The 15643-nt window shown below is 33.9% G+C and overlaps 1 protein-coding gene across 1 annotated transcript in view; it reads right to left on the bottom strand.

Moving 5' to 3' along the window:
* Positions 1–15643, bottom strand: part of DHX36 (DEAH-box helicase 36) — a 29941-nt gene that overhangs the window by 6190 nt on the left and 8108 nt on the right. The window contains exons 7-17 of the mRNA XM_087725340.1: positions 14169–14243; positions 13819–13985; positions 12780–12861; positions 11762–11902; positions 10170–10272; positions 8853–8940; positions 6946–7001; positions 5617–5681; positions 4375–4518; positions 2615–2732; positions 1118–1216 (exon numbers count right to left, since the gene is read on the bottom strand). Of these exons, the coding sequence (XP_087581466.1) occupies positions 1118–1216; positions 2615–2732; positions 4375–4518; positions 5617–5681; positions 6946–7001; positions 8853–8940; positions 10170–10272; positions 11762–11902; positions 12780–12861; positions 13819–13985; positions 14169–14243 (1138 nt within the window). The remainder of the gene's footprint in view (positions 1–1117; positions 1217–2614; positions 2733–4374; positions 4519–5616; positions 5682–6945; positions 7002–8852; positions 8941–10169; positions 10273–11761; positions 11903–12779; positions 12862–13818; positions 13986–14168; positions 14244–15643) is intronic.

Below are 15643 nucleotides of genomic sequence, written 5' to 3'. Positions count from 1 at the left end.
GGACAATTAACAGGTTTCTTGCAGCCACACTGCTGTTTTAATATCTAGCATGACATATTTACTGTAAGAATATTTGTGTTTATTCCAAATATCTTTTCATCACATGAAAATAGAAATTGAGGGCCAAATTTAGTCACAATGCTGACATACCAGTCATTCCTTCCATTTTTCACCCATTGGCAAAAATAAAGGAAGAAAATTCAAAAACTGATTCAAACTACAGATTAACTAATGCCTAAGAACAACAGAACATAAACAATATACATACAATTCTAAGCATGAATTTTTTAAAAAAAGTTGAACAATGTTTGTAAGCAAAACAAAGCTTTCATTTTAAACATTTTCTAAAATGTGCAACTGAAATTATTAAAATAAATATCGAATTGTTTATGTTAGTTTACTTATTCACATTTTATTTTATTTGTAAACACAATATTTATAACATTTTATTTTATTTATTTTATGAAAAATACTTTTTTTGCAATTCAAAGAAAGAAAGATTTATAATTTCAAAAAGGAACATATTTTGAATCTGGAAAGTTGCAATGCTAAATTGGTATTTGTAGATATATCAATATTTTTTTATTATAAAAAAGATCGTAATTGTTGCAGTAAATGATGCATTATTTTATGCTAAATATGGCAATTCTTTAACTTTTCAATGATCACTCTAAAATTAATAATGAATAAATTTGTTAGTACAGGTGGTCCTCGATTTACAACCATAATTGAGCCCAACATTTCTGTTGTTAAGTGAGACATTTGTTAAGTGAGTTTTGCTCATTTTACGACCTTTCTTGCCACAGTTGTTAGGTAAATTGCTGCACTTAATAAATTAGTAACCTGTTAAATGAATTTGGTTTTCCCATTGAATTTGCTTATCAAAAGGTTGCAAAAGGTGATTGCATGACCTTGGGACATAGCAATGGTCATAAATATGAGCCAGTTGCCAAGTATCTGAATTTTGATCACATAACTATAGAAATGCTGCAAAGGTTATAACTGTGAAAAAACAATCATAAATCATATTTTTCAGTACCGTTATAACTTTGAATGGACATTAAACTTTTGTTAGTCAAGGACTATCTGTATACAAGCTAGAGAAAAAGAAACTCACCAACTCCTTTAGATGCTTTATGGAGAGCACTACAGCATCATGTGATGGTGGATCCATGAGCTTCATCAAAAAATTTGCAATACCTCCAAGTTTCAAAATCTGAAAGAAAACCATGATTCTGCATGATTATATCTGTCCATGATAAAGTAAAACAATTAAAATAAAACATCACCTGTAAGAAAACTAAACAAACATAGCTAATTTACAACCCTAATGATTCCAAAACCACAAATAAGCTCATGGAACTCAAAACCAACAATACCACATAGAGCATGAAAAGATGATGCAGGAAAAATCACATTCCTGAAATTTTCAAGAATTCATCCATTGTTAGTCTACCAAAAAGTATTACCAGGGAGGCCAATCTGACTTCTGGAGGTAAGTTAGAAGTCAGGAAATTGACTTTTGTAATTTTCTCTTAGGCATGGAAGCCAGTTGTGTAACTAAATATTCTCTTTCAGACCCACCCACCTCACAAGGAGGTTGTTGTAAGAAAAATAGACAGGAGGAACATTAGGAATACAGGTAGTCCTTGACTTGGTAGACCATTTGTTTAGTGTTCAAAGTTACAATGGCATTGAAAAAAGTGAGTTATGACAGTTTTTTACACTTATGACTGCTGCAACATTCCCATGATCACACGATCAAAATTTGGTATTTATGACAGTCTCACTGTCCCGGGGTTATATGATCACCATTGTAACCTTCCCAGGCAGATTCCAACAAGCAAGGTCAATAGGGGAAGCCAGATTCATTTAACAGCTGCATAATTCAACTGCAAAGTTGTTCACTTAACAACTGTTGCAAAAAAGGTCATAAAATGGGGCAAAACTCACTTAGCAATTGTCTTGATAAGCAACAGAAATTTTGGGTTCAATTGTGGTCATAAGTCAAGGACTACTTGTATTTGCCACCTTAGACTAAATAAAATTTAAAAAATGAGATAAAAATATAACAAATAAATATGTGTTATGAAATGAACTAGAAATCATGCTAACAACAAACTGTACATACTTATACTTACTACTCAAGATTTATTTTAAAAACTTTTGACAGCCAATATGCATATAAATCAATAGTCTGAATACCAACACAATTATATTAACAGTTAAAATTAATATTAAATAAAAGGCCAAAATTAACCAATGTACAATCATTTTATTCTACATTATCCTCACAAGATTTAATCTTTTTACCTCAAAGCAAAAAAATAAGTCCATTTAAACTTTTCCGCTAATCTAGTCATTAATGATTATTTTAAAAATGTACTGTCAATTTGCTATTTTTTATTCCTTATTTTTGTTTCTGATTTCTCTACTCCAAAATCTTTTAGCATCCTAGCTTTGAATTAGGTTACCCAGAGATTCAGAATTATTGTAAATTATAGTAAAAGTTACTGAATGACCAATTCAACATTTTTATCAAAATCGGTTTCCTAAAGAGCAAGACCAAGCCTTCACCAGAATACATTATCACTGTCCCAATTGTGTAAATTACCTTGATTTGCAAACACAGTTCCTCCAAAGGTGTCCTCAGGATTTCAGGCAACTGATAATCATCTAGCAGACTGGCACGAAGACCATTATATAAGTGGTAGCACTGCCCAGGTTGAACTCTAAAAGTATAAATATATTCTATTAAGTACTTTTTCCAAAGCAGTAGTAATAATGCTTTGTATAGCACTTTTTTACAGAATGGTGTTACATTCAAATTCAACCTGAATAATCTAAACTAATTGCAACAAGAAAACATCAAACTTAATATCCATGCCTATCTAATATATCATTCAGAAGCAGTTATAAAAATGGTCAGTGGCCTATACTTTATCATTTTTATTTTATTTATAAAATTTCTTTGCAGACTATCTCTCTTATAGGAGCTGAGGAAAAATCCTGTGGCCAAATACCACTCTTTTCCAGTTTTAGGAACACTGATACATAGTGCATACATCCTACATAGTGTGGGATAAAATCTTGTCACCAATGTAAGTGGAGCTTAGTTATTCTCTTTGGAGAATATGGAGGGTTGATTTGTTTTTAAAACCCAAGAACTTCTCCTATACTTTATATCAGGGGTGTCAAACTAATGGCCTACAGGCCAGATATGTCACACGCTGGCCATGCCCATCTCCGGTTTAGCAAAGGGGGGGAAAAGTCATGATATGTCATGTGACAACTTGAGTCTGACACCACTGCCTTATAGAAACAGCCATTTTGATATAATGGTTAAGCACTAGCCTAGAAACTGGACATTCCAATCCTGCCTTAGGCCCAAAGGCATCTGGCTGACCTAGGGCCAATCACTTTCTCTCAGCCCTAAGGAAGCAATGACAAACCACTTCTGAAAATCTTGCCAGGAAACTACAGGGACAATTGTAAATATGGGTACACATAGAGACACACAGAAAAACCCTTCATAGAGAGTATTAATAGATTTTGTTCAGATGCTTGGAATTTGGGATTTACAAATATTTATATGCAACTGATGATGAACTGTACATTTTAAAAGAACGTTAGTAAATTGATAAACAAAAAATACTACTGATAAATCCACACTAAGTGATTAGTTTACAAACACATGCAACATCTAGTCAAGAAGAAAGAATCTGGCCCTCTGAATTCAACCTCTCATATTATCTGTACACATTTGTAGGGAAAAGAAGAATTATTTTGAAGCTTCCAACAACTTTTGATAGACAATGGTTAAAATACATTCAGATTAAGAATTTGTATTTTTTATTGTAACTCATATTACATACTACATTTTTTAATACCAGTATCAAGAGATCACAGAAGAAGTAAAATAAAAAAACTGAATTTACACAATATTTAAACTAAGTTTAAATACCAGAGAAAATAATCATGTTAATAATTGGTAAAGCATTTTTTAAAAACCACTAATACATACAATTCAGGTATCAATTTTCATAGTTTAAGCACCTGACTAAGTGAAATATGAAGATAGTAGGGGTTGCATTTGATAAAGCAACTTCTATCCAAATCCCTGATATATTTACCATAAAATATAGTGGGGCTCAGCTATACTACCTTGATTTTTCTACTCATTAAAAAAGTATTAAATTAGAAGAGCCAGTCAGCAGATAAAATTTCAGTAGGGAAGCAATAAGACTTCAATATTAAGAAAGCATCTGCAATGAAGGGAAAAATGAAATGTCTTTAAAGTTAATTAGAAAATGTTCCAAATGAGCCAACATTTTGCTACTGAACAAATTTTATAACAATAGGTATTACACTTACCTGCCTGCTCTCCCTTTTCTTTGCTTGGCATTTGCTTTGCTAACCCATTCTGCAGCCATGGTGCTGATATTATTCTGTGTGTCAAAATGAGTTTCTTTTATCTTCCCTCCATCTATAACATAAACTACATCATCTATGGTGATACTGCAGAAATGAGAAACAGAGAAATGAGAAGCAATTTGCTTATCTATAATGCCTTGTTTTCTCCTTTGCCAAAAGTCATACAAAAAAAGCAATCCTGGTAATACTATAGTGTGAAATGATGAAATTTACACTGCAATATTAGAATTAAACCACATTGCCAGATATAACTGGGAGAAACTTAATGGAATTGCTTAATGTATAATACTTAACTCTGACATAGTGTTAATTCTACATATAATTAGCTACATTTCATCAATAAGAATTGCCAGTCTGAGCATCAAATAATTGTAGGACAGGTACCTTAAGCCAAATAAATCTGCCTTAACTAAGACTGGCAGTGGAAATTTAGCAGTGTAAGTAAAATAGCAATGTACTATTCATTTAATTTCAGATGTGCCTTCTGAGGCATAACCAAAAAAATAAAAAGAAATAAAGCATCTTTGCATTTATTCTGTTAGCCTGCCTTACTCAATTTCATGCCTTCCACAATTTCGCAGCACAGACAGTCCGTATTTCGTTGTATTTAAATACAATGACAATAAAGATTATACTTACTTATACTTATATCCTGGTTTAGAATTCTGCAATTCTTGACTCAATAAAATTAGAATAGTATAGAATAACAGAGTTGGAAGGGACCTTGGAGGTCTTCTAGTCCAACCCTCTGCTTAGACAAGAAACCCTATACAATTTCAGACAAATGGATATCCAATATTTTCTTAAAAACATCCAGTGTTGGGGCACTCACAACTTCTGGAGGCAAGTTGTTCCAATGATTAATTAACTGTCAGGAAATTTCTCCTTAGTTCTAGGTTGTTTCTCTCATTAGATTATGGTAGGTACTGTCCCTAACTCCAAACTCAGGAATACAATTCAATTTATAAATGCTGAATATGCCTAGATCCTCTTGTATATCCTTTAAAATATCTAAACAAAATAGAATAATAATGAAAAAAACAGAGAAAATGTTTAGAAATATTTCCCTCCATTTTATTCCTACTGTGATACAAAGAAATAACTTCAATTTTTATTAAACTACTCAATTTTTTGCTAATAAATTAATTTCATATATTTCTAGAAGCATAAACTAATGTTTACCTAGTCTCAGCAATGTTTGTAGCAATTACAATTTTACGAACACCAGGAGGGGTCTTTTTGAATACCTAAAGGAAAGCATGGAAAAGACACAAGGATAATAAATTATCAAATCTATTTTTATTATAAGGGTTTTTAATGTATTATTTATTAAATTTATTAAACATTAAATCACTTTAGTTAAAAAAATGAATATATCACTTGATATACATCATTTAAATACCAAGTACTAGCAATCAAAAAGGAAAAAAAATACAATATGGAAGCTGAAGATAAACTTCTTATATATAGAATAGATTTGCTCAAATCAGTGTGATTTGAACTACTTCTAAGATACTCAAGTGCCACAGACAAATGGATCTATTCTTGCTATGTTAAAACCTGACTATAACCAATAATTTTTAATCTCTTGAAAAACAAGTGTTTGAAAATAGAAAAACTTCCCCTAATTAAAGCATTATGTTCTTTATCGTAAGAGATATATTACTTATTTTGCACTATTTATAATCCACCCCAATCCCACAAGACTTTGTGTAGTATATGTAACACTGCTAAAGTTGGGTAGTATAAGATCATTCTATAATATGTGAGATTTATGATGTCTACATTTTGAGTTATGTCCTTAATCTTTTCAGAGTAGGAGAAATGCTGATTTTTTTCCACATTACTTAAAATGCTCAAGAAAATGTAAATATTATATTCAAATTTAAGATATTTTTAAGAGATGCATACATTTTCTACTTAGTGACCAAAATTAGAACCAGCAACTTCATCGCTTAGCACCATGGTTGCTAAACAAAACATCACACAACCAACCATGACTTATGATTCTACTTCCGTCTTCCCTATTAACTCTGTTTGTTTCAAGCCAATTGCAAAGCACACAAATGGGGACTGACACAAAGTCAGAACTGACTTTGCCAGTTGGCAGGGAAGTATAAAAGGGATATGCAATCTTGCGGGTGGTTGGTGATGTGAAGTTGCTCCTTAACTTTAATAGCTCAATTTTTAAGGGTGTTTTTGCATTAGTTTTAACTCTGCTTTTATTTCTCCTTTTATACTATGGTATGTTTCTTACTACAAATCATCCAGAGTTACTTAAAGAGTAGTGTAGAAATGAGATAAATAAATAAATGCCAGGTTGCAAAGCACCCTAATGGTGATTACATGACTGTTAGATGCTGCAACAGTCATAAATGCAAGGTCTGGTTGTAAAGCTATTATTTTTTACATTGTTGTAACTTAAGAGTTGCCAGATGATACAGTCAATGTGGGAAGACTACTACTACACATAAAGTTAATAAAATTATGGTTAGCACCAGTTATACATACCTGAGTCTGGTTAACAGTAGGCATTAATGAATGCAAAGGTATGATGACAAACCTATCTGAAAATTAAAATACACAAGATGTTGTATGTGAAATTCAGTTAGGAAACAGAAAAAGTAGAGGTCTTAAATATAAAAAGACAATGAAGCTGTACAAACAGTTCTCAAAGGTACTTTCCAATTAATTAAAAACTTAAGTTTTACTAAATATGATTTTTAATACAGCCACATTTGTTGTTACTAAGATAAAGATACTATACATTTTCAATATTAGGATAGGTATTAAATAAATTGGAATGGATGGATTTGACAGAAAGAATAATGATAAATATTTAATCAATATTTCCCAATAGTCAGCAGTGTGTAAAACATTGGAAGGGATGGATCTATGGCAATAGTGGGTTGCAAATCCCGTTTCAACCAGTACGGTTGGAACAGGGCCGGCGGCGTCCTCATGGACGCACGCAACACGCGCATGCATCTTAGCGCCTCTGTGACTCTCCAGCTGCTCCGCAGAAGCCTTTAAACACCAGTAAGGAGCTCGGGCGGGCGGGTGGGTCCTCCCGAGCACCGTACCGGAACCTTATCCGGTGCTCCGGGCTGGCTCTGATACGCCCGTATCGGGGCGTACCGCCTGCAACCCACCACTGATCTATGGAAACTGGAGTATTCCATCTCTGCTAATTTTTGAGGAAAAACTGAAGAGCCACTTCTCAAGGATGATTTAGTTTTGCTGTGTTACAAAGGGCTTCCTAGTTTATATTTGTTCTCTATTCCAAATGTACAATTTTAACAGATAGGGGTATGATCGGGGGAACAGTTTCTCCAAAGATTTTCTCAAAGTGCATGTTCGTGTGGGCATGAAAATCTCTTGAAGTTCCTATTTAAAATAGTTCACACTGCGCCAGTAAACATTGTATGTATGAACTTAATACATACAACTATGATAAAATCGGATAATCGTTAAGATGACCTTTTTCAACTTATTTTGCAATTATACTGTGCTTAGCCATTCAGGCGCTAGTCTCATAGCTGGACTATTGTAGTGAACTCTACATGGGGCTACCTTTGAAGAGCATTCAGAAGCTGCAGCTGGTGCAGATTGTGGTGGCGGGGGAAGTTCTTGGAATCCGAAGAACAGCCCATACAACATCACTGCTCCATGAGCTGCACTGGCTGCCAATCTGCTTCCAGGTGCAATTCAAGGTGTTTACATCTTGTTAAATAGATGCTTATGAAATAAATGAAAAAAGCACTAAATATTAATGTTATCTGTTTAGTTAGATTTCTTTAATATCATTAGCAAAACTATCTATATCAAGTTCAATGGCAAAGGCACACAAACATTCAGAAATGAAAATATGAAAGGGGTAAATATTTTTTTCACAGAACTGTGTAGACATAGGATTGTAGTTTAAATCTATTCCACTAGCATTGACCAGTCAAAGCCTCAGAGTCATTATACTGGGGTAGCATATATATATTTAATATGTTTCTGTTATTGTTGCTGCTATTATTAGTATTATCATCATCTCCTTGACCTATCCCTTAAATTCTATTATCACTTACTGTGCTGCCTTTCCAACAACAAGTAGTTCAATAATCCCACTTTAGCTATTATGTAAGATGAAAATCAGGACTTGGATATTCACTAGCATGCAAAGCAATTTTAAACAGAATAGAAGGAGAGGTTCAGAGTACCATTATTATATTATTCAACATAATGTAGATATACATAGCTTTATGAATTAGAGTAGTTGTTCAACAATTTAGTTCTTCATTCCAGTTCTAAATTGTAAGGTAATGTAAGCCAATATACTGTATGTCTGAAAATAATTTACTGAATTATTCTACAAAAGATCTAGCCTACCATATGGTATTAAAGAAACTATTTCAGTTTTAAAATTTTACCTGATTTAAACATAACTTGAGAAACCAGAAGATCATGCAGTGTGCTAATGTTATCCCATCCAGGAAGAAATACTAGAATTGCGCCTTCCTGGATATAAAACAGGCATATTAAACAACACATCTGCATTTTAAAATTTATAAATATAGCATACAATATGTTCACACACATAATTCTAGGGTGATATTTTTAAATAGAGCTTGTTTAAAAAGAGGTAGGCCAACCCTCATCGGAAGCCAAGACTTAGATTTTTTCTCCTTTTTTTCCCACCCTCCAACAACCAAAGGATATACTATGCCAATGAAACTGAAAGAGGACAACATGGAATTTTTCATCACCAAGATCTCTCCTTTCATGCTTGTGGAGTTTCTGTAGGAAATTTACTACAACAGGAGTGTAGATTGCCTACCAGAAATATTTAAATCTATTTTGCTGGTTAGTACCATTTGCTTTTGTAAATAAAATTGTAAATTCCATCTGGCTAGCTGCTGAATTTTAAGTGGAGATGACAATTTCTAGGTTTACCTACTCTTTTTTTATATAAAGCAAAATTCTATTCACACAACATACATTAAAAACTGTCTCCACATTCTCATTTTCATCCCATTTCCGCTAGACCAGATTGGAAGTTCAGAAATGCAAGTTATATTAATCTCTTCTTAACAAATAAATCAAAAATATTACATATGTTTTTCTCCTAAGCTATGTAACAAAATATAAGAACATGTATTTTCTGTTTATAAACATGAACTATTTCTTAAAATAATCCATTCAAGCCTATACATTTTCTTTGCAGGCATATATCTGAGAGAATATTTGGAATGGCAGTGAAGTGATCTTGTATCATGCTCATCATTTATTGAGAAAAGGTTAAAGTCATCAGATAGTGGTCAAAATCTTGATAGCCTATTATTTATCTAGTATTATTCAATACTATATAAATTAACACTTGTATAGGCAATGTATAACACTAAGAAATATTTTATTATTTATTTTAGTTTGATGTTTTGTTGCACCTTTATTGTTTTTAAAGTAACTCGGTGTGATGAAGATACTTCGTACTTGTTCGTCTTCCTATTTTCCCCACAACAAGTCTATGAGATGGGCTGGGTTGAGAGAGAGTGAATGATCCAAAGTTTCCCAGCTGGCTTTCATGCCTAAGGCAGGACTAGAACTTAGTCTCCTGGTTTCTAGGCCAGCATCTTAACCACTACACCAATATGGCTCTTTTCACTGTTTCTCAATATATATTAGCACTTCTCTGCACAAACAAGTAAATAAAACAAGCAAACCAATCTACTAGCCAATAAGAAACTCACCTCTTCTTCAAGAGCAATATATCTTATTAATGCTGCTATCAAATCAAGATCAATTTTATCATCATCTATCATTCCCAGTGCATCAATTGTAGTTTCTGAGTATCTAGAAATCATGCAAAGAATAAAGAATCAATATAGCTAATACAAAATTGCTATGCTTAAGGTTATGCTGCTTCTCACTGTATGAAAAAAAAAACAGAACTAGTTATAATGTGTTTTAAGGCCAGGATAACAGTTCTAAAAAGAAATTACATTAAATAAACTATTTGTTTTCAAGCAATGAGAACTTTTTTTGCTTTTCCCTACACAGCTACTTACATCTTCTGTACATTAGTCAGTAAATTAATTTGTAAATAAATAAATACTGCTTCAATACACTTAGCAAAAATTCAAAAAATACTGCTGCTTGTATATAGGTGAAACTCGAAAAATTAGAATATTGTGCAAAAGTTCATTTATTTCAGTAATGCAACTTAAAAGGTGAAACTAATACATAAGACTCATTATATGCAAAGCAAGATAGTTCAAGCGGTGATTTGTCATAATTGTGATGATTATGGCGTACAGCTCATGAAAACCACAAATCCATCATCCTCTTTTCTGATGAGAGCAACTTTTGCCAAAGGCACCAAAAACTGGTTCAATGACCGTAGGATTACCGTGCTTGATTGGCCTCTCCATTCTTCCTCCATATTCTGGATCCTTGGTTTCCAAATGAGATGTAAAATTTGCTCTCATCAGAAAAGAGGACTTTGGACCACTGAGCAACAGGACTTTGGACTACTGTGCTTCATTAAAACTAGGGTCAACGCAGCCGTTTACCAGGAGATTTTGGAGCACTTCATGCTTCCTTCTGCAGACGAGCTTTATGGGGATGCTGACTTCATTTTCCAGCTGCCCACCCTGCCAAAAGCACCAAAACCTGGTTCAATGACTGTTGGTGCTTGATTGGCCAGCAAACTCGCCTGACCTGAACCCCATAGAGAATCTATGGGGGATTGCCAAGATAAAGATGAGAGACATGAGACCGAACAATGCAGAAGAGCTGAAAGCCGCTAGTGAAGCATCCTGGTTTTCCATAACACCTCAGCAGTGCAACAGGCTGATAGCTTCAATGCCACGCCGCATTGAGGCAGTAATTGCTGCAAAAGGGGCCCAAACCAAGTACTGAGTACATATGCATGCTTATACTTTTCAGAGGTCCAATACTGTTCTATATATAATCCTTGTTTTATTGATTGCATGTAATATTCTAATTTTCTGAGATGGTGGATTTGGGGTTTTCATGAGCTGTACGCATAATCATCACAATTATGACAAATCACCGCTTGAACTATCTTGCTTTGCATGTAATGAGTCTTATCTCATATATTAGTTTCACCTTTTAAATTGCATTATTGAAATAAATGAACTTTTGTACAATATTCTAATTTTTCGAGTTTCACCTGTACTTCTGTTTCACAATCTCACTTAATTACCATGAAGTCAACTAACAGTTAATCAATAGCTTGCTTCCTTACAAAAAGTTAAAAGAGTTATTAGATAAAAGAAATTTGAAAGTCGCTTTAAAAATGGAGAAGAAATATACATACCGTGTTTTTAATTGCTTTACATAATCTGGCCATTGTTCATGATAAATTTCTTCTTTTTCTTCCTTTTCTGGTCTGCTTATATGTCCCTGCATAAATCTCTTTTTCCAATGTGGCCTGCGATCTGTATTTTCTGGCATGTACCTTCAAACAGCACAATGTTAGGATTACAAACTTGTAGCAAAATTATATTTGCTTGCAAAATGAATTTTCTTTTTTTTTACTACACAAGTAATCCACGCTTAATGTAATTGGGAATGGAATTTCCATCGGTAAGCAATGTGGTTGTAAAGCACTATATCATGTGACCATATCACTTAGCGATTGACCGTATCACTCAACAGCAATCCCAACAATCACTGTTGCCATAGTTATGTAGAAATTATGGGTTCTTGGGCAAGGGCCTCACGTGACTGTGACTTGCAACTTCATGCCAGCTTCCCACAAGCAAAGGCAATGCAGAAGCTGGCTAGAAGGTAAAAATCCTGGGCAGGTGAATACTAGAAGGTGAGGTAGGGGAGTGCTGGGGCACCATGCAATTGTATCCAGATTGGGGATGCTATCGGGTATTGCAAGTATGAGAGCCCTGTAATTTTCTCTCTGCAAGAGAAAAAAGTGGGAGCAACTTGCAACCTTCCATGCCCAATTCCCCTTGATCTCGCTTATAGGAAGCTGGCAAAAAGGATACAAATTGCAATTGTGTGCTCATGGGATGCTGCAAACTTTCCATGACTCAGTTGCTGAGCACCCAGATTGTGATCACATGATTGTGAGGGCGATGCAATGGCTGGAACTTCAAGGTCAGTCATTCAGCATTATCACAACTTTGAACGTTTGTTGAACTAGTGAAGATTAACCACTAAACTTCAAATTTATTCTGAAAGGTTTCAGTACAGGATCAAGTGTGGCAATATGAAGAAGAGATTAGAGGGAAACCTTATCTATAAATTGAAATCTATTCGCTGCTCAATTTAGATTAGAATTAATTCTGAAAAGGGGAAAAAAGGAGTTTTTGACTAACCGTAATTTCTCAATTACATCTTCCAAAAGGTATTCCTTGACAGGATAAGCCAAGCCAGGAATATGGATCATAGGACAACCGTCTTACGAAAAGAAGAGAAAAAATATTACAACAGTAGCATTTTTAACAAGGCTGCTATGTGAATGAAACAGAGGCATAAAATACTGTTCAAAAGAACATGAAGCATATAAAAAATAAAAGAACCTCTCAAAAAAACTTTGCACTGATCTAGTTTCTTAAAAGAAAGTAAGCATTCTTTTACATATGCATAAGAGTACTATAAGGGACATAAAACTATACAAACAAAAAAACCAACTGCAAACCTATCTATGCATTAGAAGATAAAAGAGTAAGCCTGTAACATCTTGGGAATGTGCAGAATGTCAGTATTCATACAAAGATGCTGTTTGGATGAGTTAGCAGCCCATCTATGGGATATACTTGCATACGTTCAAGAAAGGTTGCTACAACAAGCAGCAAACCTTGGCAGAAACCCAGCAAAAACTTCAGCATGTTTCTAAACATGAAATACCGGAAATAGATATTGTGCCGTGGTCTTCAAAGTGTCAAAGAAATGGATTAAAAAGGAAACCTGCACATCCCAAATCCCACTTTCTAACAAATTCATTTAATTTCTGCCTTCCAAAATATGTAAACATACATGTAAATATGATGTTACGCTTGGAACACCTATTTTGCACTGTGAAACTATGAAATCACCCCAAGCTAGAAGAACCCCCTTTTTTACCCAAAGAAAAAATGCTATAAAACATTAAAATTAAATTCAAATATGTCTAATTTTTGTCCTGACCTCAGTTTAGATTTTGCAATATTTGACAAATTTATATGCACCTTGGTTTGATTAAAAACGTGTGCCATACCACACAACATTTATTACCTATTTTGATTTAGCTATTCTGATTCAGAAGTATTCAATGCTAGTTTCATGCTAGTGTAGGCTTGTTTTATTTTTAGATATTAACTAGCAAGTTAAAACTAATTACATTTTACATATTAAAATGTTGAGTATGCCGTATACCAAAATAATCTGAAAACTTCTCAGCATTCAGTGTAGCACTCATCAGAATTATTTTCAAATCTAGTCGTACATTCAGGAGGTCTTTAATTATTGCCATTAAAACATCTGATTGAAGATTTCTCTCATGGACTTCATCAAGGATTACATGACTTACACTGGACAATTGTCTGCAACAAAAAATACAAAGGAAATAGACAGAGAGGTTTTCAAAACCAGGAAAAGCAATTAAAAAGTAAGTAATTGGAAATGACTAGCCATGGCAAGTACAATAGTTATCAGCAACAAATGTGCCATTAAATAAATCCTTGAAAAGTTCATTTACTGGTTCTTTTGATTAAAAAAATACATACTTGTCTGACTGGAGCCATTGCAGGACAATTCCTGTTGTGCAGTATAAAATTGAACCTTGTCTCCTTGGTAACCGGCTGAAAGAAATCCATTAAGAATACTTCAGTTTCCCTTTTTGCATTTGAAAAAAAAAATAGAGGAATAGGACACACAGAGTTTTAAAAGCAATAATGAATCAATATGACTTTAGCAACAGCTCTATACACTTATTAAGATTCAAATGGAGTGGCTGTGTAAAATAAAGATGAAAACTATAATTCTATCAACACATTTCCTCAGACAAAATCTCAATTGAAATCAATAGAGTGGATAAAAACTTGCATTCAATCATATTCCACTGCCATTAGAAACAATCTATAAGCTGCTTGAATAGCATACAAAAAGATTTTAGTGGTGCTGAAAAAATGTCAGAAAAATGCCTCCGTTGGAGTCTAGTTCTACTAAAGAATGGAAGGAACTCTTCACAGAAATGAATATCTGGAATCAGTTCTGCACAAATTGTATTACATTAACTATACTAAAAATCCCTTTGGATGATTTGCAAAGCACGGGTGGTGGACAAGAGAACTGTCCATAGTATGGGGGCAAAATACAAATAGTTTTAACTCTCATAAAATCATAAGAACATGATATGGTGGTGCAAAATTTCAAAAGATTTTTGAGATAGATATCCAAAATAGATGGAGATTTTAAAACAAAATACACTATATTGCCAAAAGTATTCGCTCAACCATCCAAATAATCAGAATCAGGTGTGCCAATCACTTCCATGGCCACAGGTGTATAAAATCAAGTACCTAGGCATGCAGACTGTTTTTATAAACATTTGTGAAAGAATGGGTCGCTCTCAGGAGCTCAGTGAATTCCAGCGTGGAACTGTGATAGGATGCCACCTGTGTAACAAATCCAGTCGTGAAATTTCCTCGCTCCTAAATATTGCACAGTCAACTGTCAGCTGTATTATAAGAACGTGGAAGTGTTTGAGAACGACAGCAATTCAGCCACAAAGTGATAGGCGACATAAACTCATGCAACATCAGTGTGTGACCTCACAAATGGGCTTCTGGAAGAATGGTCAAAAATTCCCTAAACCTTGTGGACAGCCTTCCCAGAAGAGTTGAAGCTGTTATAGCTGCAAAGGGTGGACTGACGTCATATTGAACCCTATGGATTAGGAATGGGAAGTCACTTACAGTAAGTTCATATGCGAGTAAAGGCAGGTGAGCAAATACTTTTGGCAATATAGTGTATCAAAATCTTGTAAAATTTGGTCATTTTATTAAATGTTATCCGTTTTTAAACATTACTATTATTCTTTAATTTGGGGGTTCTTCCCTGACTCATCTTTAGTCATGAGCATCATGAGCAGGGAGGGTGGACTAGAAGACCTCTAAGATCCCTTTCAACTGTGTTATTCTGTTAGTTTGTTATTTGGAACAAAACAATACCCTAAGTCCTACTGTTTAAATAGTAGCTG

The sequence above is a fragment of the Thamnophis sirtalis genome, unplaced genomic scaffold (genome assembly GCF_051295495.1).
Source record: "Thamnophis sirtalis isolate CommonGarterSnake01/CBP01778 unplaced genomic scaffold, rThaSir2_p1.2 scaffold_11, whole genome shotgun sequence".
NCBI lineage: Eukaryota > Metazoa > Chordata > Lepidosauria > Squamata > Natricidae > Thamnophis > Thamnophis sirtalis.
This window is presented reverse-complemented; position numbering and strand designations above follow the sequence as displayed.